At 40.2% G+C, this 26069-nt stretch overlaps 1 protein-coding gene across 4 annotated transcripts in view; it reads right to left on the reverse strand.

Moving 5' to 3' along the window:
• Nucleotides 1-24386, reverse strand: part of SNX25 (sorting nexin 25) — a 104227-nt gene extending 79841 nt beyond the window's left edge. Inside the window, exons 1-2 of one of the 4 annotated variants that reach the window (XR_006735414.1) lie at nt 23677-24382; nt 80-164 (exon numbers count right to left, since the gene is read on the reverse strand). Coding sequence is in view for 3 of the 4 variants with exons in the window: in XM_045552391.1 (XP_045408347.1) it covers nt 80-164; nt 23677-24105 (514 nt within the window). In the remaining variant the exon portion in view is untranslated. Of the gene's footprint in view, nt 1-79; nt 165-23676 lie in introns of all 4 variants that reach the window. The other 3 variants (XM_045552391.1, XM_045552392.1, XM_045552393.1) reach the window with 3 other exon arrangements.
• Between the last annotated feature and the right edge of the window lie 1683 nt (nt 24387-26069).

Genomic DNA, 26069 nt, shown 5'->3' on the forward strand with positions numbered 1-26069 from the left:
GAGATTATTATTTTCCTTTTAGAACGTAATGAATTGCTCTACACAGTAATTATAACATATGCTCTCATTTAATCCTTACCTTCTTTCAGAGCTTTATCCATATTATGAGAAATTACTACTCTTCTAGACTGAGCTGACTCATGTGAGTTACCATACAAAGGACTCTGAAATGTAAGAAAACAAAACCAGATTACTGAATGAATAAATCACATATAAAAATAAAACTACAGGTATGAAATGCTATCTAAAAAGCATTAAGATAAGGCTTAACAGATTATAAAGTTCTTCTGAAAAAGTACATAAATGCATAAGGTTAAATTTTTGAAAAGAAAGAATTAAGGCATAATGTTCCTTACCAGATATCAAAACAGTATGATGACAGTGTAGGACAAAATAAATCAACAGAAGGATAGAAAGTATAAAAACAGATGCACCCATATGGAAATTAAGAACATAATAAAGAAAGAATTTGAAATTAATGAAGGAAAAACATTATTCAGTAAATGATGTTGGGATAATTTGCTATTCATGTTTGGAAAAAAGATTACAGTCTTATACTTTATATATAAATAACTCCAAATTGATTAAAGAATTAAAATTTTTTAACTAAAAATGTATTAAAAGGAAATAAGGGAGAAGCCATTTATAATCTTGGGATAGAATAAATAGGCTTCTCTAAAATAAGACAAAGTTCAAGAGTTATGAAGGAAAAGAAAAGACAATTATGACTATTTAAAATAGAAAATTCCTGTTTGATAAAAGATGCTATAAACAAGATATAAATGATAGACTAGGAGACAATGTCTGCAATGTATGTAACAAAAGACTATCATTTAATAGAAATATAACTCCTACAATTAGAAAAGTAACTCAAATAAAAACCAAGCAAATAAATTGAAAGGGCAATCATAAAATATAAACAAATAACCAATAAGTACATGAAAAAATGCAATCCCCTTTTTATTAGAGGAATGCAAATTAGAGCAATGAGGTACCGGCAAACAGCCAAAGCAGAGGAAAGACTCACATATCCAGTGTTGATAAGGACATCTGGAAATGGTTGTTTGCATATATTGTTGGGAGAATGTCTATTTCTACAAGCTTTTAAGAAGGCAACTGAGCCACATTTATCAAAATTTCAATTTTTTTTTTTTTTTTAGACAGAGTCTCGCTCTGTCACCCAGGGCTACAGTGCCGTGGCATCAGCCTAGCTCACAGCAACTCTAACTCCTGGGCTCAAGTGACCCTCCTGTCTCAGCCTCCTGAGTAGCTGGGACTACAAGCACACATCACCATGCCCAGCTAATTTTTTGTATTTTTAGTTGTCCAACTAATTTTCTCTATTTTCAGTAGTAGAGACAGGGTCTTGCCCTTGCTCAGGCTGGTCTTGAACTCCTGACCTCAAGCTATCCTCCCACCTCAGCCTCCCAGAGTGCTAAGATTACAGGAATGAGCCACTGCGCCCAGCCAAATGAACTATCTTTTGACTCAGCAATGCCACTCTTAGGAAACTGCCCAACAGAAATACTTGCACATATACAAAAACGTATATGTATAAGGAATTTCACGGCTATATTGATTATAAGGGCAAAAATTGGAAATAACACAAGAGTATATATCAATAGTCAAAGACTTACATAATAGTACACCATTAAAAAGAATGCTTTCGGGATACATGATCTTCCATGATGGGAAGATATTTGGAAACACAAACATCAAACTATTAAAAGTGACTTCCTCTGGGCAGAGGCATAGAATTTTAACTTCTTACTCTATGTATGTCTATATAATAACAAGTAATGTTTGCTTGGTATTTAAGAAAAAAAGGAAAGAGTATGTACAGAATTAAAATCTCACTATCTGGCTAGTAAGACTATATTAAAGAAAAACATTTTTTAAATGATCACATACCAAAGTAATCAAAAGTTATATAATACAATTGGGGTCTACTTATTGGTTTGAGAGGGAAGAAAACCTAAAAAGTTGTAGAGCAATTTTTTGTGCATGAGAAATTTTACAGGTGTTTGACCAGCATTACCATATCACTAGGAGATCTAAATTTCTATCACCCTCATCCTATAAACAAGCATGAAGAAATCAGTTTGTTCTCAAGCAGGCCACAACAGCACAGCTGCAATCAATCCCATGGCTCTAGGCCAGTCAACTGGGGGTGGAGAATTGCAAGTTTCTGGCTTAGTCTCGTGCTATCCAGGGGACCCATGGGTGAAGTGCCAAGGTGCCATTCCTGTTCATGCTCCTTATTATTAAAAGCAAACAAAAAGCCATAGCTTTAAGGCTTCTTAGTGAAAGTACTTTTCAAAAAAAATCTTATGATGTACATTTTACACCTATGAAAGAAAAGACATTCTTTTATGCTACAAATTAAAATACAGCATTCAACACTGTCCCAAGGAATTTTTTTTAAAACTTAATCATAATCATGTATAGACAAAGCTACCTAATGCATAAAAGAAAAAAGAAAAAATGCATTTAAAACTATTTTCTAGTCTCTGGGCAGCTCTCTACCAAATTAAATGGTCAGTAGATTTTATTATAATTGCTAAAAATTTTTATTTAGCTCATGAAGAAAAAAATTGAAGAAATGAGGAATTTTTAAATTGTAGTGCTTTTTAAACATCAGGCAGATATTTAAACAACTTACGAATTTTTTGGATAATGTTTACCTGAGTTAGATACTTTCAGAGGACTACACTTATAATTTAAATCATAACTTCTCAACACTTTTGCAAATAGTCTAGTTATAGTACCAAATATAGGTATGATAGTTTTAATGAATAATACTGACTGGATGATAAAACCAAAGCCAAAGAACATTTATTTAAGAAGTTCCTGACTATGGATTCTTAAAATGGAACCTATCTTTAAGGGCTAGGAGAGAAACAGGCATGAATGTGACTGACAGGCAGTGCATGCATATTTGAAGCATACTCTGTATACACGTTTGTTTTTACAACTCCCTCCAAAACTTTTAATTTTTATATCTTCCTAGTTTTGAATCAACTATCTCTTGCCTTTTGTCTGCATATTTTTCATCTCTCCACTTCATACTTTAGGCGATATATAAACATATATTTGTCACTACTGACTATAAGGCCTTTGGTCTCTTTATTTTAAAAAGCTTGAAACATAAAGTAGAACGGTGGTTGCCAGGGGCTGGAGGAAGGGGGCAGGGGGGATTGACTGTTTAATGCATACAGGATTTCAGTTTTACAAGAGGAAAAGAGTTATGCGGATGCATGGTGGTGATGATTGCACATTACGAATGTATTTAATATGACCTAATTATACACTCAGAAACGGTTAAGATGGGCCAGGCATGGTGGCTCATGCCTGTCTAGCACTCTGGGAGGCTGAAGCAGAAGGACTGCTTGAGGCCAGGAGTCTGAGACCAGCCTGGGTAACACAGAGCGACCATATCTCTACAAGGCAAAGTAAAAAAATCAGCCGCGCATGGTGGTGCCTGCCTGTAGTCCCAGCTACTTGGGAGGCTGAGGCAGCAGGATCACCTGAGCCCAGGTGTTTGAAGCTGCAGTGAGCAATGATCATGCCACTGCACTACAGTGACTAGGTAACAGAGAGATACTCTTATTTCTTAAAAAAAAAAAAAAAAAAAAAACTTTTTTCAAACCAGACCACTGTCCTATAAAAATACACCTTATTTTTTATTTAATTAAAATAAATGCAAGCTATCTTCATTTTAAGACTTTAATATAGATTAAAACCAATTTATCAAGATCATTGTTAATTGCTGAGTTATATGGAGAGAGAAAATGTGAGGCCTTATTTTAAAAACATTTCTAAAATGTTTTCCAAAGATAGAATAAAATCTGAAAGCTTTTCTCTAATATATGTAACTAGATCCTCAGCATCAAAAAGAGCAGAAAGCATATCAATAAACCCTTTCTAAATACACATCAGCTTTTAGGCTATAGCCATAATACACTCAAATTATCTTTGAGTCAAGGCTAAAGACACCCTCTCATGAAGAAACATCCAGGGAAAAGCCATGCAGAGAAACCTGGTTGTTCTAACACCATTAGCAACTAAACAACCAGGAACTATCTGGAATCCAGCCAATACATACACCTCATTGTCCATTGTTTTTAAGAATGACACTGCTCACTGTGGGAGCTAGAACAGCTAATCCATGATTTGTAAATTCTGTTTATGCCAATTACCTGGACTACTCAAACCAGTGTTTCTGCCCTTCATTATATACATACATACATATCTTTTGAACTTTTAATGTATTCTTGTTTATTTTGGAAAGGAAAACAGTTGCACAGAGTTCAAGGGGTGATAGGTGTAATATCCTATAAAGCTGTTGATATGGTGATTCATCTTACAAAGACAAAAACAAACTGCCAATAATCCTCATTAACCACATGGAGCTGTCACATGGCTGAGAGTCTTTCCAAGCATACTCAGCATCTTGACAAGCTACTGGGATCCCATGACTAATATTCTCATTCTTAAACTATGATATTCTCAGAACCACAGCTCCTTGCAAAACAAGGATATTCTGCCTTAGCCTCAAAAAATAATGTATTCAAAACTGAAGAAATGATGAAAACATGCATGTTCCTCCTCAGAAGGATGGGAAAGGTCTAACAAACTTGAAAGGCCACCTAATTTGACTAAGATTCTGACAAAAGACCATGACATGAGCTATAAAAGTCTCTCCCAACCTGGAAGCTGAGCAGCCGTGTTAAGAAAAAGAACATGGGCTTCCCAGTCAGAGAGGCCCAGCTGTGCTGTCTACTAACAGAGGGTCCTTGACCCAGCCACTCCCCTCTCTGGCTTAATTTTCAAGTGGGCTAACTGTACCTCAGAGAATTAAATAAAATAACTAATATCAAGGGTCTAAAAAAAGAAAAAAAGACAACAGGGGCCTGACAAGGACTATATTACAATTGCTGTACTGCTAGGTGTTCTTTTTTTCTTTTCTGCAAAAAATGGATGTCACAAATTTTAGATGATATCTCCAACTGATTCCATGTTCTGACAAACACTGCGGACCTCCACTATTTGGGCCAAACCGTGAGCCACATTCAACCCAGGGGCATTGAGTCTGTAACTGCTTGCTCTCATAAAGCACTGAGCAGGGTGTAGACATACAGCAGCAAAGTACAGCTATTATCACAAATAAAACTCAAAAGGTTCCAACTTTCAACAAATTGGAAGTGGGCTAATGGTTGGTGGGATGACTGGTTGGTTGGTTTTCTAAAGGGACAGGAATTAAAGCAAGAAAAAAGGGTTGAAAAGTTAAGCAGCCAGAATAAGACACAACATAACAGAACGCAACATTCTTGAAGGATTTTCACCCTTGACACTGTGCTTTACAGAGAGGAAAGCGCACATTCCCTGGAGAGGTTCTGTTGTGATGTGCCTTTACACTTTCTATTACAGGTAAAGCATTTAAGTATTCAAAACAAAACCTGGTTTGACAGAAGACAGTTTTTTGGATTGTTCTTTCATCATGCTTCATCATGAACTAAGAGTATCTTGTTTTCCTAATTGATAACAGGAAATTGTTAAACACATATACTGACAGGTTACCATTTAAGAGAGATTGTACTGATAGAAAATAGCCATATTTATGTCTTTTTCCCCCCTCTTAATCAAGCATAATTTCTTTTTGAGATATAAGAGAAGCTATTCTTGAAAATTCAAACCTACAGATTTTCTCATATTGCTCTTTTTCTAGATTTCAAATATGCTATAATTTCTTTTTGAAATGTTATTTCCAATTATATGAACAGCAGAGACATATTCTATAACATATTATAGATGTAAAGAACTAAATTGACCCATAATACCATCATCCAGAGATGATCACTATAGACATTTTGGTGATTTCCTTCTAGTCAGTGACTACAAAACTTATAATTAATATATAACCTTGAGCAAGTTACTTGTTTGTACCTCAACTTCCTCATCAGTAAACAGAGATAATAATAATACCTATCTCTTAGGATTAATATGAGCATTAACTGAGTTAATACACATGAAGCACAAAATAATGTCTATCACTAATAATTATAAGTTATTATTTTTCCATTTGCATATCTTATAACAGAAATTGGGATCATAGGACACACACAATTCTGTATCTGGCTTTTTACACTCAATACTATATCATGAACATCTTTTATGTAATAAAAGACTCAGACTATAATGTGGGTTTTTTTCGGCTTTTTTGAGACAGAGTCTCATTCACTCTCTCACCCCAGCTAGTGTAATGGTGTCATGATAGCTCATTGCAACCTCCAACTCCTGGGCTCAAGTGAGCCTCCTGCCTCAGCCTCCTGAGTAGCTGGGACTATAGGTGCATACCACCATGCTCGGCTCATTTTTCTATTTTTTGTAGAGACGGGGTCTTGCTCTTGCTCAGGCTAGCCTCGAACTCCTGAGCTTAAGCAATCCTCCCACCTTGGCCTCCCAGAGTGCTAGGATTACAGGCGTGAGCCACCACACCTAGTCTAGAATATAATGTTTTGAATGGTTTATACCATAATTTAACTATTCTCTTATTCTACATTTAGTTTGTCTACAACTTTTTATTTTAAATGAAAAGTTATTTTTATTTCTATGCTATTGGTCTTAGTATCAACAAAAATGTTCTAAAAGTTACTAAACATTTTTATGAAATATATAGTTGGATTTGGACTCTGATTTCATTCAAACGATTAAATGCCTCGAGAATTCCCTTGTGCTTCAAGGGGAGACTTCTATCAGCTGAGAAGAAACTGAAGGAATAAAATTTGAGCTTTTCTAGTTTTGAAGCACAAATGATGCATAGGTGAATTGGAAAAATCCCTTTTTAGCCTCTTCAACCAACCCTAAACCATGTACCTTGAAAGCCCAGGTACTCTGTGCAGGGTACCTCCAGAGGGAGAGAGGAATAATGGACACAAGAGGCAGCATGAAGCGGCAAGTCTGGGCCTTCTATACCCAAGGGCTACTCAGACAGTAAAGCCAATTCAGCTTCCAAAAGTATAAATCCCTAGCATGACTGCAACCTCAGATTAACTTGGCAAGAGATGAATGGTAGATTAGATAATCAGAAGCTTCTCTGTAATTTATTACAGTACTTATCAAAGTATGTCTTGTGTTCAGGCTAAAGGCCAACCATGCCTGCACAAAATGTATGAATCAGGTTCTGTTCATATTTCCATAATGAAAGATAATCATCTGCTATGATAGATCCTGAGACTAGATCCTATGAAGGGATGAAATCAGACCTTTTCTCTGAACAAATGTGATATTCAAATGTGCTTCATGCTGGGGTGCAATCCCCTTATTACTACTATGGCAAAAGCATATGACATCAAGAGAGTGGCAAGAGCACTCAATTAAAATCCAGAAAAAAGTAGGCTGTAGTTGATTCTTTCCCATTCACTTGCTGAGCTATAATGAACACGTCCACCTCCCTGACATTCACTTCATCTTAAAATAATGTCTGCACTATTTAAAGGATAATTATGCATTTCAAGGATAATGCATGTAAAAGTACTTTAACAACTATAAAGCAGTATACAGATAAAGGCTGCTATTATGCATGGTTCCAAAAGCGATAGCCTAAATTTTTCACAATGTTAATTTCCTTCTCCAAGAATGACTATATTACAAGCGATTGGTATTACGATCTTTCATTCTTTCAGATTTTACTGTTACATTCTATTGGGGTTTGGATTAAAAAAACAAACAAAAAAACAGACTGTACTGTCAGAAGCAGATTGTTTTAGTGATGTTTTTTGAAAATTAATCCGCTTTCTAAAAGAAAAATGAATACGAACACAAAGGCAAAATCTCTATTAAACAATCAACATATGCAGATTTTGAGATAGGTCAATAATACTTAAGACTGGTTTTCTATTCAGTGGGAGAATTAGATTCCTCCAGGAGAAAAGCATGTTTGATTTCTAATTTCAAAGATTCATGTCTGAAGATCCTTAGAAAACACACTCCACTTGATTACAAGAGAAACTTGAGTATATTTCAAACCAGACATGGACTTGGAAACTGAAATCATAACATCCACTTGAAAATACACAGGCTGACAGCAATTTGCCTAAATTGGCAAGCACAGAACGAATACTGGGACTGGAAAAAAAGAATGAAGAAAAGCAAATTGGCTTATTAGGAAAAGATAATCAAAAACTTTTGATGTTAACTTTTGCATTCCTGAGATTTGTGTGATAAAAATTCTGTAATCCTTTTATCACTGGCTTCTATTGTAATTTTGAGTTCACAAGGGAAATCATAGGTTTCTATGATATGAATTATGTTTCCAACAACTCATTCAGTCTTCTAACATTTACTGAGGACTCCCTGTGTGTGTGTGGCACATAGTTAGGTACTGGAGAGTCAAGGGTAAATAAATTACATTCTCTGTGCTCAAGGGACTTAATCTATTCTTGATGGAAGCTCGTTAACTGAGCAACTAATGAGCTAAACTGTAAAAGCCTGGGTTTAGGGATTCTACTACATTTCCAATTCTGGTATCCTCTCTACATTACATTCTCTAGCCCAGGTCAGAGAGGAAAAATTACACAAGTATACAATCAATCCATGAGAATTCCGAAGTTAAAACGTACTGAAGTATATCATAAAAATCATTCTCATTTCATAAGCATTCTCACTGATACCACTGAACATAAATGATAAAGGAACCAGAGCTCCTTCAAAGCTTTCATGTAACTCAAAAGCTAGATGAGTCATGCAGAATTGCTTTTTTCATTGACATCTTTAGCAATGAAAGTAATCACTAGTTTGTACTTCATTACTGTCCTGGAATATGGAATAACATAATTCCATTTTCTTAATTAATTTGCTGACTGGCTTTTAAATAAAAACTGATGATAAAATATTTAGTATCTAGATAGAAAAATATTATGTTGGTAATTTGATTCAGTGGGATCTGTTTCCATAGTTCCCTTGAAGTGAAAAGCTGAGCTCCACACAGGTGGCCCAGATAACAACTACGTAGATCTTGAGATGTGTAAGATGAATTACTGCCATAAAATACTAGTTGCATAAAACTAAAAATACAATTCAGTTGAATCAACTCAAGGAGGTTGACTTTTACATCCTTTTAACTGGTGAGTCAGCCTAGATCTACATCATAAAAATGACTTCTTCCGTTCCTATCTAAAATAAATATGTTGAAATTCAAAGACTAAAACCTGCTCTTAAAAGAAACGTGATCAAGACAGGCCTTTATGCAGCAACCATTCCACCTCTTAGGTAGAGAGGACTCAGAAATGCATCCTTGTGCATGTGGGTACATAAACAAGTATTAAATGTGAATCTGAGTTTCCTTGGTCGTTGCTGACATCAGGAAGCCCCTATGCATAGTTTAAAAACACTCTAAATCAATTTTTAAGAATCATTTGGGGAATTTGTTCAAATGCAGGTTTCTAGACACTGCTCCCTAAGATTCTTAATTAAGAAAGTTTAGGGTACACCTCTGAAATAAGTACAGTATTTTTAACAAAAATTCCTAAATTATTTCTATGATCCTTAGACCACACTTAAAGAAACATTGCTAAATGGTCCTGATAACAAAAACTATGATCCCTGGAAAAAAAAATGAGAAAGATTTATTTTAATGTAAGAGTATAGCAAATATTCTACCTAAGTTGGGAGCAGGGTCAGAAAAGTCATTTATAACCTAGACTTTGCTTAGTTACTTGCAATAGTAACAATTCATTTGTATTCTCATAAAGAAAGGAAGTAGTATGAACTCTTTCTTTACAGAATTTTTATTCCACAATGATATTAACAAACCATTAGTCACTTTAAAAGGAAAATCAGTTAAATTAAGGGGAGGTTGTTTTAAATACAGTGTTTGAATCAAAAATTATTTACATTCCTGGAATGGCCTCACTGTGTATGGGACACTGAATAAATCCATAAACCCATTCTTGGAAATTTAACATGGCTAAAACATACTCTTCTGAAGAAGAAACACAACAATTCTCTTTCCCAGTACCTAAGTTCTATTGCATTTAATAAGTACAATTGTTCCTGAGAACAGTTATAAGCGAAAGCCCTAAATGACACTGGTATAGCCAGAGGTAGCCTTGGCTCTACCCACCCACAGCCTCTCCCATTCCCTGTGATTTCATAATATATAACGCAATCTTCCTTCCCTGGCAGCATTTTACCAGAGAACTTCTGGAGGCAATTCCTTCAGTCAAAAGAGGGAAAGATGACAGCAAACACTATGGAATGCTGGGACAGATCACACCCACGCAGTGCCTGGACTCCTCACCTCCAGCACCCGTCACCCATTCTTGTGGCCACATGGAAGGCTTTGGCATGATGGTTAGGACACATCCTGTCCCTTTGACCTTTCTTTTTCTCTAAGCTCTCAGCTCCCTCCCTGCGTCAGTTCCTCCCTGGCTGAGACTGGAGCAGCTCTCATCACACATTCTTGCACCCTGACCCTCTGCACCATGCCCACAGATGTCATCTTCAGTGTTTCCCTTCAGGAGTTGAGCGCTCCACCTACAAAAACCTCACAACCTTGCCGATGGGTGTCAGCATGCACTTATGGCCTCGAACTTCACACCTTGGCCCTCTCCTCTTCAGCATTCAGCCCCTTCCTCAGCTACAATGCTTCTCCCTGCGCACAAAGCATACAGACCAAGAGGGCTGGGTCTGGTGTCCACAAAAGCGTAACACCATTTCTCATTTGCACCATTCGCTAGCTCTGTCACCTTTGGCAAGTCACTTGACCTCTTTAAACCTGTTTCCTGATCTATAAAATGGGGATAATAGTAACTTTCTCATGGGATAGCTGTGAGGACTAAATGAGAATGTAAAGTACTTAGTGTAGTGCTTGGTACACAGTAAGTGCTCAATAAATGGTTTTGCTGTTATTCTCCCCAATGATTTTTTTCCAAACCTTTTACCACCTCTCTTAAAATTACCCTCTACACGTCATCCTCCTCAACATCAGTAATTAATTTTGTTTCGCGCTTGCCAAGATATTTGAGGCTATCCAGCTTGAAATATCTGAATTCTCTGCCAGCCTCCTACAATCTATGTGCCCGCTTTGTGACCTCTCTCCCATTAGTCTCAAATCTTACTTTCCTCCCCCCTGTGCTCTGAGCCTGTCTGCCTGGACAGTGCTCTATCAATCTTCCTCTAACTCTGAGAGTTTCTAGCCCTTCCTCTCTACTTTTCAATCTTTCCCTTAACCTAGAAATGCACTCTAATCTCTCCCCCTAGCAACAACCAAAATCCCATAACACACATTCCATCTCTTCTTTCCTTCTCAGCTAAGCTTCTAGAGAACGCAGTCTACACCCAGTCTGCATCCTCGCCTCCCACCCTTCAATCTCAGTGAATGTCATTTCTGCCCCAAGTCCATCCTTATCTCTCTACCCAATCTCCGAACAACACTGTCTGGCATGGGTCTGCAAAGACCTCCAAGATGCCAAGTCCAGAGGATACCCCTGGATCCTCCTTCAGGACCTCTCTGCTCCACTTGACACTGTTGGCTGTTTACTCCCTGCTTCTCTTGCCTTCTCACAGCCTCTGAATGCTCTTTCTCTCATGCCCCAGTAGGCTGCTCCTTCTTCGCCTGCCAAACTTTGGCTCATTGTTTCTCAACCATTACACGCTATCCACAGCAGTCTCATCCACTGTATAGTTTCAACTGCCACGTGTACACTGACCACCAACAAATCTACTTGTGGAATGCTGATCTCTCCTTCAAGCTGCAGACCTGCACACCTAACTGCAGACTGGCATCTCAACATCTACATGGCCAAAACGTACCACATCCTTATATCCCATGATCCCAAACCTGCCCGAAGGGCATCTGCATCCATTCAACCCAAGCCAGAAACCTGGAATTAATCTCTACCTTTCCTGCTCTTCTTTCCCTCAGTAAATGTTTATCGAGCAGAATGAAGCTGACTGAATGGAAAGGCAATTGAGCTGGACCTTTAACCAGCAGAACTGAATGCACAAAAATGGAAGCAAAGGCTTTCCCAGGGAGATAAGCATGCCCACACATTTATGCCACATAAAGGTAAATTCAAGAATAGCAAGTACTTCAGCTTAAGTGAAGAGTGAGTGAGTACAAGTGTGAAAGGCTAAAAAGGGAGGTTTATGCACGGTCATAAAGACCTTCACTGTGAGACGAAGTGTTTTGACTCCATAATCTCCTTCCTCTCTAAAAGACTGACCTGGACCAATCACAGAAATCCTGTCTTCCTTGCCAACAATTCATTAGGAACAGGTCCCTGACCAAACCCTGCCAACAAGATGTGACGGGAACACTGCCAGGGGCATTTCTAAGGGCATTTCTCTTGTTCCAAAAAGGGACTTTCTTCCTCTGGATATCATCCTCCTGTGTGGCTGCGGTGCCTGAAACGGATGCACCAGTCATCTGGCCAACAGCCCGAGAAATAACCCGACTCAGAGCTGAGAAACATCCAGAGAAATGGTACTGGAGGCTTAATGTTCTCCACATGGAGACTGCCCTACCACTGGGCCTGTCCTAGCTCTGGATTGTGTGCTATTTCCTAAGATAATAAATTTTCTTATTGGTTTTTTTTTTTTTAAAAAGGGAATACAGGGATCAGTCATGTTTAGGAAACACTAGATTAAAAACAATTCCACAAGTTTCTTTACAGTGGGATTTCTTAGAATGTTTATAATAAAGCACATTGTAAGGCTTCAAGAATTTAGTTTTTTCAGTCTTATGTGACCACTAAACCAGCCTCTCAAGCTTCCTCTTCTTTGTTCTTGCAGTGTACCTAAAAGCATCTCCCAGGATTGAGTGTTAATGGATCATAGTTTGGGAAACTCTGATTTTGACGAAAAGAGATAAAAGAGTGAATGACTGACCATTATGATACAGTATAGTGATGACACAGGAATAGAGGCACCAAAAAAAGTGATACGGGAATCCAAAAGAATCATTGCCATCCAATGAGGTTCTCACTCAGGATGATAGATGGGTTTCACACAGTGTGCTGACTCCAGTAAATTTTTAGTGGCTGCCTGGATGGAATGCTGTATACAGAGGGATTCTGTAGACTCATTCAGATTAAGCAGAGGCAGGGGGAAAACTTACCTGATTAGTAAATGATTGTCATGAGCACAGAAGGGGCAGTTGTGACATCGTTCAAATTCATTGTAAGATCTACGAAGTGACACTTACTCCTAAGCAGATCCTAGAACCATCCCAAACATTCCCAAGTCTTTTTAAACTTCAATCAGGCCAGACTAACCTTTTAATAATAAAAATAGTAATAAAGTGGTGAAGCATATTGATTTCAGAGTTGGGTTTAATTCTTAGCTCTTCCACTTGCTATGTAGCCTCGGCACATTATTTAGCCTCTCTAAACCTCAGTTTTCCCATCTGTAAAATAACAGTCCCTATCCTCACATGATAGAAGTAAAAATTAAATTGGATAACATAATGCAGGTGATGTACCTGCAAACAGCAAGTATACTATTAAGTCTAGCTATACCAATTACTTATGCATTCACTTCATGACAATCATATTATGATTCCTGTAGTACATATATTTATTGTATTCATAGCCATGGATTAGAATGAAATGAATCAAACTGAGGCCACAGAAATCATTTCCCTGAACCCATTAACTATGCTAACATATGCTATGATAAGCAGCAGCAAAGAAGATTACAAAGCACTGTCCAAAATAAGTGTAACTGGCCCTTAAGAAGACATATAGAGTATATAACTCTAACTACTGGGTGATTATTTCCTGTAAAACACAGATCTCATATGTGGTTTTTTCCAGATCTACCCACAGAGGTCAAGAAAAAATCACCAGCCCAATAACAACAAGCCTCTGTGACACCCAGAATGAGCTCTTGAAATACCACTGCCCATTAAAAGAAATCAGGACTCCTTTCGGAGAAACGGCTAATTCCAGGTATGAGCAGAACACATTCAAAACAGGCACACAATGATATATCACTTATCTCCAGTGAGAATGGTCTTTATCAAAAAGTCCCAAAATAATAAATGTTGGCGTGGATGTGGAGAGATGGGAACACTCATACACTGCTGGTGGGACTGCAAACTAGTACAACCTCTGTGGAAAGTAACATGGAGACACCTCAAAGAGCTACAAGTAGAACTACCATTTGATCCAGCAATCCCATTACTGGGCATCTACTCAAAGGAACAAATGGCATTCTATAAAAAAGACATCTGCACTGAAATGTTTATAGTACCACAATCCACGATTGCAAAGACGTGGAAACAACCCAAGTGTCCATCAATACATGAGTGGATTAATAAAATGTGGTAAATGTATACCATTGAATTCTACTCAACCACAAAACAACAATGGTGATCTAGCACCTCTTGTATTATCCTGGATAGAGCTGGAGCCCATTCTACCCATTGAGTGGAAAGTTTGCTAAACTTTAATTTTTCAATCAGAATTGTATAAATGGAACCAACTAAGATGTCTATGGTGTTGGCTATTATTTCTGCTGTTAATCGTTGGTCCTCTTCAACTAAGGTATGAACAAGATTAATTTTTTGCCCAAAAATTGATGTAGGTGGTCTGCTGCTTTGGGCTTTATCTTCAACATCTTCTTGTCCCTTCTTAAAACAAGTTATCCATCTGTAAACTGTGACTTCTTCAGGGCATCATCCCCATAAACTTTTCATAAAGCATCAGTGATTTCACCATTCTTCCACCCCAAGCTTCACCATAAATTTGACGTTCGTTCTTGCCTCAATTTTAGCAGGATTCTGATACGGATTCTTTTCAAACTGATGTCTCATCCTTCATAGTGCCTCAAACTGTTCAGACATGTTGTAACACGTTAGTACAAGTCAGTTTTGGTGAAAAAAATTTTTGAAATCTATACCTAGGTTTTTCACAATACACATTTTCCATGAACTTTTTGAAGACCCCCTCATACTACCACATTCTTCCAAATAACCCTCAAAGGTATTCATTATCTTTGTTTTTCAGGTGAGGAGACTTCTCATCTCTTAAGCAAGAAACCTACTGTCATAAGAGTTACTAGGGGAGAGCCAAGATTCAAAATCCAGATGAATTACTAACTTCAAAACCATTCTCTTAACGCCTATGTTCTACTGGTTCCCAATTATTCATTCATTCAAAGAATATTCATTGCTCATCTACTAAATCACCTACCTAGGTGTTCAAGATACAGAGGGCAGTTTTTTGCCTTCATGGAGGTCAGTGGTTAATGAAAAAGACAAGGAACCACCCAAATGAGTATAAAATGACAATTGTGGTAAGTCCAATGAAGAAGTATGTGGTGCCATAAGAACATATAAAGTTAGAAGACAGAGAAAGCTCCTCTGTAAAAGTGATGACTGAGGTGTGAAGGAAGAGAATTTAGGTAAAGGGATCAGCAGAGTGCTCAAGGTAGAGGAAAAAATATATAAAGTCCCCATAAATAGGGGAAGCTTAGCACTTTGAGGACTGAGGATGGAGCATGAGGAGTGAAGGTAATTATGACAGGAGATTAGGCTACAGAACTAAGAACAGAAAGCTACTGAAGGGTTTTAATTAAACATGTTGCTGAAGGAGGATTTGATTAGGCTTTCATTTTTAAAAGAATCAACTGAAGAGGGCAGCAACTGCAGGCAGAGAGAACAATTGAGAGGTTGCTGCAATCATCTGGGTGGGACATGATGGTAGGTGGGACCAAACAAGAGAAATGGAAATGAGTAGGTGGATACAAGGTATTCAAGAGGTAAGAAGACAGGACTTGATGGAGTGCATATGAGTATGAGAAGGAGTTGTCAAGAAGGACACCCAGGCTTCTGGCTGTGGGACTTGACTTTCAGAGGTGCTAGTCACTGACAATATCAACAAGAGGAACAGAGACACTGATCACAAGATGTCTTGGACTCAAGTTTCAGGTACCACTGGGACTACCAAGTGGAAATGTCAAGTCAAGCAGTTGAATAAACGAGTTTGAGGCCCCAAAAGAGATCTGAGCCTCAGGAATAAAACTCTAAGTCCTCAGTGTAGAGACAGTTATTGTAGGGGGCTCAAGGGTGAGACTGCCCAAGAGTAAGAGAAGACAAAAATGAGACCTCAAGAATGACCAAATTTCAAATCTGGAAAACAAACAAACTTCCTGAGCTATCTGGGGGTTTAAATCTCAGAAAGAGGCTGGGCACGGTGGCTCACACCTGTAATTCTAGCACTCTGGGAAGCTGAGGTGGGAAGATGGCTTGAGCTGAGGAGACTAGGCTGAGCAAGAGCGAGACCTCGTCTCTACTACACATAGAAAACATAGCTGGGAGTCGTGGGTGCCTGTAGTCCCAGCTACTTAGGAGGCTGAGGCAAGTGGATTCCTTGAGCTCAGGAATTTGAGGCTGCTGTGAGCTATGATTGACACCACTGCACTCTACCCAGGGCAACAGAGTGAGACTCTGTCTCAAAAATAAATAAATAAATAAATAAATAAATCTATCTCAGAAAGAGAAAGGTTTAATGAAATAGAAAAAATCAGAAGGAAAAATGGGAGATTATCAACTCTGCTTCAGGAAAAACTTACATGCAAATTTCTAGCATATTTAAGATGTTAATTTCATGTGTAACTAGTTGGCAAAGCCTGCAAGCAGCCCACAGGTATATATTTGCATGAGTTAATTTGCCTAGGAGGAAGAGGCCTTGTGGGAGGTAGATTATGTGTAGAGGCTCAAGGTTGGAGACTAGAGAAAGCCCTGGCTTGATTCCAGGGGCTGGTCTGAGCCAGATGGAGACAGGAGCCAAAGGCAATAAAGAAGCAGCTATCTTCACAGGAGGTGTCAACATGGGCATAAGCTCCTCAGCTTCCATAACAAGGTGAAAAAAAAATTTTTTAAATATGTCTGAGTGAGAAAAACAGGGCTATACTCCCAGCTTCTATAAAGCATATCATGTAGTTTGGCCCAGAAAACCCCAAAGGACCAAGCACACCTGGATATGCAGCCTTGGGGGATAGAGACAGTAAGAAGTACTCCAGCAGCAAATGTATGTTCTCACAAACTGGTAGTAGTGGCCGCGTGCAGAAGCCTCTCTCAAGTGCTCTGCAGCCACCAGGAGCGACAAATGAGCGTAAGTGAGCTTATTTCCAAATACGTAAGACTGCCCACTGCCTGTGGACTCCCAGAAGTGTTGGTGAGGGGCGGGGTGGGAGAGGTGGGAGGGGTACTGCAAGAGGATGAGGTTCTGTATGAACAGACAGGAGCAAATGCCTACAAAATTTTAGTGACTACTATTTATGTAAACTCACACATAGAGGTAGGTGAGAACTACAGAAATTCAGGTACTTTAAAAATGAGTATTTGTAAAAATTTATCTGATTTTTCCAAGAGGTACATTCTACACTAAAATAGAAAACTTATTAAACAGATCCTAGTAGTCTAAACAAGTTTATGCGTCTTTTCCTAAAAATGCATAATTTATTCCTTTTTTCCCCATTGGCCTCAGAAGCATTGGAATACTGCATTCATTTTTCTTTACATCCAGCCCGTGGCTACTCATACATAGAAACCCTGGTCTGACACATGTACCAGGACTGCCTAGTGCCTACGGTAGCTGGGAAGTGCCGGCTAGCCCAGGGACAAAGCAGGCGCACCAAACAGTCCTAGCTACATTCTCCCAAAGCAGCATCTGAACTGAGAAGTTCACCAAAATACACTGGATTTTCTGGAAAGCACCACTGTGCTTAAAGAAACTACAGAAGTACATACCCTCAGAATAAGGCAGGGTGTAACTTGAACCAAAAACCTGGCCCTCAGAGTATCCAGGAGAGCCTCTGAGAAGAGCTGCCTATCTGCCCATCATCCCCAATCAACCTATTTGGGAAGGTGACCTAATAGCAAAGGGAAAAAATACAGGTTCCAAGCTTGCAATTTTTTTTCCTTTCAAAAGTAAAGTTGTAATTTAAACCCCACCCCGGCAAGTTTGTATGCAATCATTTTAATACTAACAGCCTTCCACAAACACTGTTCATTTTCTGTAGCTTGAACCTCAGCACCAAACTTGCTGAGTCACCTTTTTAGTACAACTGTGTACACCATTCTGACTATAAGGAATTATACACTTTAAGGAATGAATCTAGGACACTTCCTACCCCCAAAATGATATGTTTGGGAAATGAAACCTAAGATATTTTTAAGAAGGTAACATTCAATTCCAACATGACATCATAGTATGCTCCCAAAACAAAAGCAGCTTAAGATTCAAGAGAGTTAGAAATAAATCCCCTGGGAATGACCAGAATTAAGAAGGCTTCCAAGTAGAACATTCAAGTTTGGAGACTTCAGTCTTCACATTTGTATGTAAACTGTGGGATCCTTTGTTTGGGGTTAAATTTATTGTTTAAAAGGATGCTAGGATATTTGGGAATATTCTTGAACCTATCTGTAATGATAACTAATATCAAAGAAAAATCTCACTCACTCTTGAATTTATTGCCTCTCACCTCCATTCATACAGCTTCATTAACTCTCACCTTTAATCACCATAGCTACACAGTACTTCTCTTAAGTCCATCCCAATCACATTTCCAGTCAACATTTCTAAAGCCCAGCTCTGATGCTATATCACTCCCATGCTCAGAAAATGTCAGCAGCTGGCATGGAAACAGACTAAAATCCAATTCTACTCCTTCATTTGAGGACTTCATAACCTGGCCAAAACTACCTTTCCAATCCTCACTCCTATGATTCATCTCACAGACTCGCTGGCAACTCAAATCTCAAATGGTACATGTACTCTGTCTCAAACAGTTTTTCAGTTTGAGGTTGTTGTTGTTGTTGTTGTTGTTGTTTTTTGTAGAAATTATGAAAATACATATTCCATCCTTTAACCAGTTTTGCTAAATTCAAATACACACTTTCCTCATTACCTAGGATACATTTGCTATTCCTGATTAGCATATTTTATGTCCCAGGTTTAATTATATACTGTTTCTTCCCATTTTGAAGTTGTTATCACTATTCATACACAATTTCATCTTATGTTTACTAACCTTAAGGAACAGTTCCTTCACAAAAGAAAATATAGAAAATAATTTTCCTTTATGTGTAATCACTGTTCACATATTAAGAGATTATAGTATCAGAAACTTCTCTTTTGAATATATATTTGTATTTGCTTGTATGTGTGTAGAATATATCTGGAAGAATAAAATAGCAACCATTAATAGAAGCTGCCCATAAGGGAGTTTTTTTCACTGTACACCTTTCTATATGCTCTGATTTTTAATGTGATTACACAATTAATGAAAAAAATTAAATTAAAAAATTATGAATAGTATGAATTTAAAGTAAAACAACCCTCACACCACAGAGAGATAGGTAGGATCCTATGATTTAAGGGGTTTTCAAAAAGCCAACTTCCTCAAAAATACTCTTCTCACTGGCCACCATGACCTAAATCTCCTAGGTAAATCCCCTAGTTTATGCAAAAGAATACTCTGAAGAGAGTAAATATATTATGCCATTGTCCATTATCAAATAACTGAGGATTAGTTTATTACATTAGCATAATAAAGGAAAGCCACAAAGAGGCTGTGTATCATCTCCCTAATTCCTGTTTCTTTTCCTTTTCCCCTCAAGTAACTAAATTAAGTTTGTTTTACTCAAAGAACATTTGTATTAGTAAAAGAACTCATTTAGGAATTCCAGCAGTCCAACCCAAGCCAACTGGAGCAGCGCACGGCTGTGTGAATGTGTTTACTGTCTCATCTATACACATCTGCTCTCCCATCCAGCCTTCTCTGTGGGTCTAATCTACTCGGCCTGAGAAGATAGGCACAGGCAGTACTCTGGTTCACCTCTGAATGCTTCCCAACACCAAAACCAGTGAGTGCCATGCATTTATAGAAAGCAATTATCCAAGCTCTTATTGCCACCTATTGCAAGGCTCTGACCCTTCTCTAGGAAACTGTGGTCACAATTTCAGACATAAAAATGTCTGTTGGACCCTTAAAATTGTTCTCATCAAAATCCATCTATTGAGAGCATACTATGTGCCTGGCACTGGCACTTAGGAACTAAGTAAAAAGGTATTTAATGAGATCAGAATATGACCTAGGTAGCAGACATTCAGTAAATGCTTACTAATCAGATTTGATGAACTTCTTAAACTTCTAGGGCTTTCATTAATGTTTTCGTCACACGGCAGTGGCCTTCAGTATCCCATATGCATCCAACCTCCATGGACTTTCTTATATCAGCCCTCCAAGCCTCATTAATTGCTTATTTATGTTTTTTTTTTCATGACTGTTATCAAGAGCTTATTTATTTTTGAACTTACGGGATATAAATCAAGAAGTATCTAGTAAACTATAGCATAAAAGAAAAGAGAAAAATCCATAGGCTTATGTAACAGAAAAATTGGCAAAGAAGTTATTCTCTCTTACCATCCTATCATCAAAATGTTCTCTTTTCCATTATGAGAAGATGCACTTTCAATTGCTGGTCTTGTGATATTTATAAGTTTTTCTAAACTACTGATTCACTCTTGCCCTGTTTCTCTTGCTGTTGCCTTGGTTGGATCACGTGCTGGAGTAAAGTAACTGTGGTTAGTGAATCTGAGGCTCAGACTCAGATGAGTTAACTGGCCTGGCAGAAGACCAAAGGACGACCTTGGATTAGGAATGCCACACTATGACAGCCTGCTCAGCAGAAGCTGGACTAACAACTGTCACACCAGGGGTAGACAGGCCCCACAGCATCACGGCTCAAGTCTGCTGACCTGTAACAGAGTTCTAGTTTTTCTAAAGTGGGGCCCAGATATCAACTATCAAGGCATTAGCATCAACCTTCTAACCTTACACAAAAGCTTCCCTAGTATCTGAAAATACCACTGGATGTCTCAGAGGAAATTTCTATCTGGGATGAAAATTATGTTTACTATTTTAATCAAGAGTGATTCCTATCCAAGTTAAATTAAAATCCATGTGCATAGGAGATGCCTAATAGATACTAGATAAATTGGAGAGAAAAACCACTTAGTGGCTACAGGCAGACATAATTTTTCTTCATTATCATCAGCAAACACTTCTTGAGCTCCTACTAGGTGTGAGGGATAACAAAAGGTATCAATCATAGGTGCTAACTAACTTCAGGGAGTTTACAATTGAGAATTACTCCACTGTGAAGTGAGGCATTCAAAAGCACTTGAACACCTCCAGACATGAAAATACCTTTTCCCTTTTAGCTTGGGCTTCTCTAGTTGCCTACTTTTAATAGTGCATGCATTTTTTGCTCTACAGAAGGCAGCAAGAAGAAAAAAAAAGGGAGGGAAGGAAGAATGAATAGATAAAACGATGGGACCCAGTGTCTAACATGTCTAGTTCTCACTAGAAGAATTCAAAATGTATAAGAATAAACAAGGATTCTTTTCATGCTGAATCCAAATTTCTGTAGTAGTCACTGTTATTCGAAGAGGCTCCATTTGGTTCACTGCTAAACAGCCTCCCCCTCCACATATGTTAGATGACCTGTGCAGTCCAGCTCCCACCCCCACAGAACTGACTGTAGATATTTTATACTACACCACATGTTTGTGCTTCCCAACCTTCATTCATAAAGAAGAGAACGTTAAAACACACAGAAAAATACTGGAGATACAGCACAACTACAAGCTTGAGTAGATAGCACCAGTACTACAAAGAAAATAGAATTTCATGTCAATAACATGTATTTCAATTATAAGTAATATACAACTTAGTAATTTCCTAACGCACTTATTTTCTTATTTAAAGCTACTGTAGGAAGTTCAAAAAGAATGACTAATAATAACTTTCTTTACATTATACTTCACTTCTTCTATTATCAGAAATCTTCTTGTAGTATACATGAGAGATTACATGTAATGCTTCATTTTCTCTGTCACGTTTAAAGTACTATTTTCTCTAATTCCTCTATTAAACCATCTTTGCAGATGATAATCCCAGTTTTACCTATCCAGAGAGCAAGTGAGCTAGGAGATTTTCAGAAGCATGCATTTTCCAGGGAACAGAGTGGTAACCCACAATTATGAGGCTTCCAAGGCTCTTTCAGAGGTTAACTAAAAGACCATGATTTTGCTCCTGACTTCACCCTCTATACTTTCTTCCCCCACCTACTACTAGTCCATCTTAATCACTTAACTCTTAATCCCTTTTTGTTTCAGAAGCATTTATCAGTATCCCAAGGTATCGCATTTATTTATTTATTGTCTAGTCCCACACAAGAATATAATCTCCAGAGACCGGGACATTTACATGTCTTATAGATTCAACACCAGCTTCCAGAATAGTACCTGGCTCACACAAGATGCTTAATAAATATGGACTGAATGAATTATAACTTCTTCCAAGACTCAAGAACTGGGACATTTTTATAGATCAATAAATCGACTAGTAAAATTTCAGGGTCCTTACTTATCATTGTAGAAAAAAAGCAAGAGTAAAAATATATCTGCTCACCAACTCCTGATAAATTAAATATGAAAAAAATGGACACCTAAGTGAAGACTTTTAAGACAAACAAACATCAGTAATTTGAGGGGCTACTTATGAAAACAAAAGTTTCCTGTGCCTTAGTATACTGAATTACTTAATCAACCTTACCAGTCAAGATGCCTGCCTTACCTACAACCCTTCCGCCATTATCTCAGCGCTGCATTCTGAACTGACAGACTTGGAAAGAGTAATTTTGGTGAAGTGTGATGCTTTTTTACATAGGAGTAAGCAAGTCAAATCCCAAGCAAATACAAACCCTGGGGACAATGCTCACACTAACAAATATTCTTATGAAGCTGAGCCACTGCCAATTCCCTTACCTCAAAGTGTTTGGGCAATTTCAGTGTAATGATGGTATCAGTCAAGTAGTGAGAGTCAAGCTATGATAGAATAGAGGGAGGTAGACGAAGTAGTGGGCTCAGCACTGAAGAAGAGCAGAGCTCATTTAAAATACTGTTCTATCCTGTATTCTCTGACCACAGCCCTGAAGTCCCATACCGCACTGAGAAGAGCTTTTCTTGTGTTGCAAACTACAGTGCTTTCTGGCATCCCTTTTCCAAATCACAGAAGCCAGCCGGGACTGCGTTACTACTTATCAACATGGTGGGAGACAGCATGGTGTGTACGAAGTGCACACCGCCTTGGGGGTGAGGGGCTGCTGGGTGGCTGACCTAACCAAGTTTCTTGATCTGCAAATGGTCATAAAGTTACCTCCCATCGAGAACGGCCAGAAGAACCAGATCCGATAACCAATACCGAGTGCAGTGCTTGCTGCCCACGGCGACTGCCGTGTCCCCTTGCTGCCACTCTAGAACTGCACAGCAACATCGAAGATCTGGATGACTCCTCAGCTCTCAACGCTGGGACTGAGGATGGCGGCGGAGTAACTACAGAGCCCAGTAAAGCGCATCTCGGCAAACCGCCCCCCGAGCCAGCCTCGCTGGGGGCGAGGGACCGCTCGCGTCCACCCGCCGGGCCCACGCAGTCCAGCCCCGTGGCTCTCGGGCTTCCAGCTTCGAGGAGGGGAGCCGGGCCCGAAGGAGGGCACGCCGCGGCCACCCGGGTCCCCGGGAGCGGGCGGCTGGCACCGGAAGCGGGGAGGGCCGGGCAGAGGCCGCGGGCGAGCGAGGCATCCCAGAGACTCGTACTTACTCCGGGCGGGCGGCGGGCGGCCGTGGTCGCCGCCAGCCAGCTCCAGGCGGCGGCGAAGTCGGGCGGCGTGGCTCGCGGGCTTCGGTAGACCAGGGCGACTACGGTCCCCAGCAGGAAGGCGGCCGCGGCGCCGCTCAGGTACAGGCTGAGCCTGAGCAGGACGGTGCACGGCCCCGCGCCTCCCGCCGCCTCCCAACAGCCAGGCCCCAGGACGGAGAGGGCCACGGCGGCAAGCGCGGCCAGGGCCGCCGGCACCCGCCAGCTCCAGCTTCCTGAGCCCCTCGGCGCCGCCGCCGCCGCCGCCTCCGCGTCCCCCGGGGGCTCCGGCCGCCGCTCAGCCCCGGAGCCCGGGGCAGGACGGCTGCCGGCGCCTGAGGCCGACGCGGGGCTGAGGCCGGCGCCGCTGCTGTGGGTGACATCGGGGTGCATGCTGCTTCCTGTGCGGCTAAGGACAGGCACATCTCCTGCCCTGCTGTCCCCTGGCGCTGCCCTGGACGGTGGCCTCTGCGCGGCGCCTCCTCCCCTCGCCGCTCCCGCCGCCGCTCGGGAGGCAGAGGGAGCCCGCGCTCATGCCCTCGCCGGCGGCCCACCGAGGGAGCGGCTCTCACAGACGCCGCCGAGCTGTTCTCGGCGACCCCTCAGCGCCGCCACCCGGCGCCGGGCCTGCAGCTACCGGGCCGGATGCGCCCAGGTAGCCGGAGCGTGTTGTGACTGAAGCCGGCAAAGCCTGACGTGGGGCGGGGGCGGCCCCGCAGTGCGTGTCAGGGTGGGGGCGGAGAGAGGCCGCGGCCGCTGAGTGACAGCTGGGAGGTGCCCACCCACCGCGCGGGGCGGGATCCGACGGGCCGGCACCACCGGAGGGGCCCGACCACAGGCCAAGGAAACTGCTCTTTCCCGCGCTCCTCCCTTCTCGCCTCCCAGGGTCCCGTCTGTTAATGGAAAATTTTGCTGCAGGTGTCAGAAGCATTTGTGATACTCCAGCTCAGGTGATCCCTTAATTCTCGCTCTCCGCTCACCACGGACAAGTAACCCCCTTGCCTTGCTTATTGCCCGCAAAATTTCTGCCCTGTTTTAACCCGCTCTTTAGATTAAATAGGCAACCATTCCCGAGCCTCACTTAGAGCGTTTCTCGTCAACAACCTTCCCTTTCCCACCCTGCCGCCTTAGGTAAGGAATCAGACACCTGTGTTGGAGTAAATGAAGCCTGTGATTCCTAGTTACGGAAAGGTCCAAAGAAGTCTGCCTGGTGCCACCGGGCGTACGCAGCTGCCATAATCACTTTGGCTCCAATTCTGGTTTTGGTTTTTTTTGCCAATTATTCAGTACAAATGATATTATCCACACAAAGGAAAGTGGTCCAAATAATTTTTAGAGTACATATTTTCCTCTTCTATCATAGTCTCAGCCGGTAATATCTAGATAATGCTTGCTGAGAAGATAGATGCCAATATGCTCCATAAACACTGGCAATTACTGGTGAGAACAATAAAGCAGCAGATGCATCTTTTGTTTTTAATATTAACTGGTATTCATGAGGCACTTCATTCTCTCTTAAACCTTGCAAATCAAAAATGAGATGAGTGCCTCATGTTAGATGTGACTTTACCAGGCCAAGGTGATGACACCAAATGAAGTTACTACCTTCCTGTCTTCTTTTCTTGTTTTTTAAATAAAGCAATGTAACTGATTTTGAAAAAGCCCTTTTGCCTCTAAAATAGTTGCTCATTTTTGTCCCATTGGGGCTCCTCAAAGTATACCCTACAAATCCAAATTATTTCAAATAAAGCATGGTAGCTTGTTATCACCAACAATCATATCTATAGTTTTTGATCATTTGCATGCCAGGGGCTGTATCCTGAAGGCTTTATATATTTTCCAATTTAAACTCTAGTTCACAGAGCAAGTAACTAATTGAGCACTTAATGTGTACCAGATACAGTTCTAAGTACTAAACATACTTCATTGAATCCTCACAGCAACCCTGACAGACACTGTTAATTCCATCAACATATGGGGAACTGAGGCACAGGAGGTGAAGTAACTTGCTCAAAGTTACAAAGCTAATAAATAATAAAGCTAGGATTTGGTTATCCCTCCATGTGGTCTAGCTTCAGAGCTTGTGCATTTAGTCACTATGCCATGATGCTTCCCTCAGAACTCTGTGATTTAGTCATCTCATATTACAGAGGAGAAAAAAACAAGGTTTAAATTCAGGAGCCCAGTACTTTTATATTCCATGCTTAAAAGTGTTTAGTTTTGGTGGGGTGTAGTGGCTCACGCCTGTAATCCTAGCACTCTGGGAGGCCAAGGCAGGAGGATCGCTTCAGGTCAGGAGTTGCAGACCAACCTGAGCAAGAGGGAGACCCCCGTCTCTACTAAAATAGAAAAAGTGG

This window comes from Lemur catta, chromosome 5 (genome assembly GCF_020740605.2).
Source record: "Lemur catta isolate mLemCat1 chromosome 5, mLemCat1.pri, whole genome shotgun sequence".
Classification (NCBI taxonomy): domain Eukaryota; kingdom Metazoa; phylum Chordata; class Mammalia; order Primates; family Lemuridae; genus Lemur; species Lemur catta.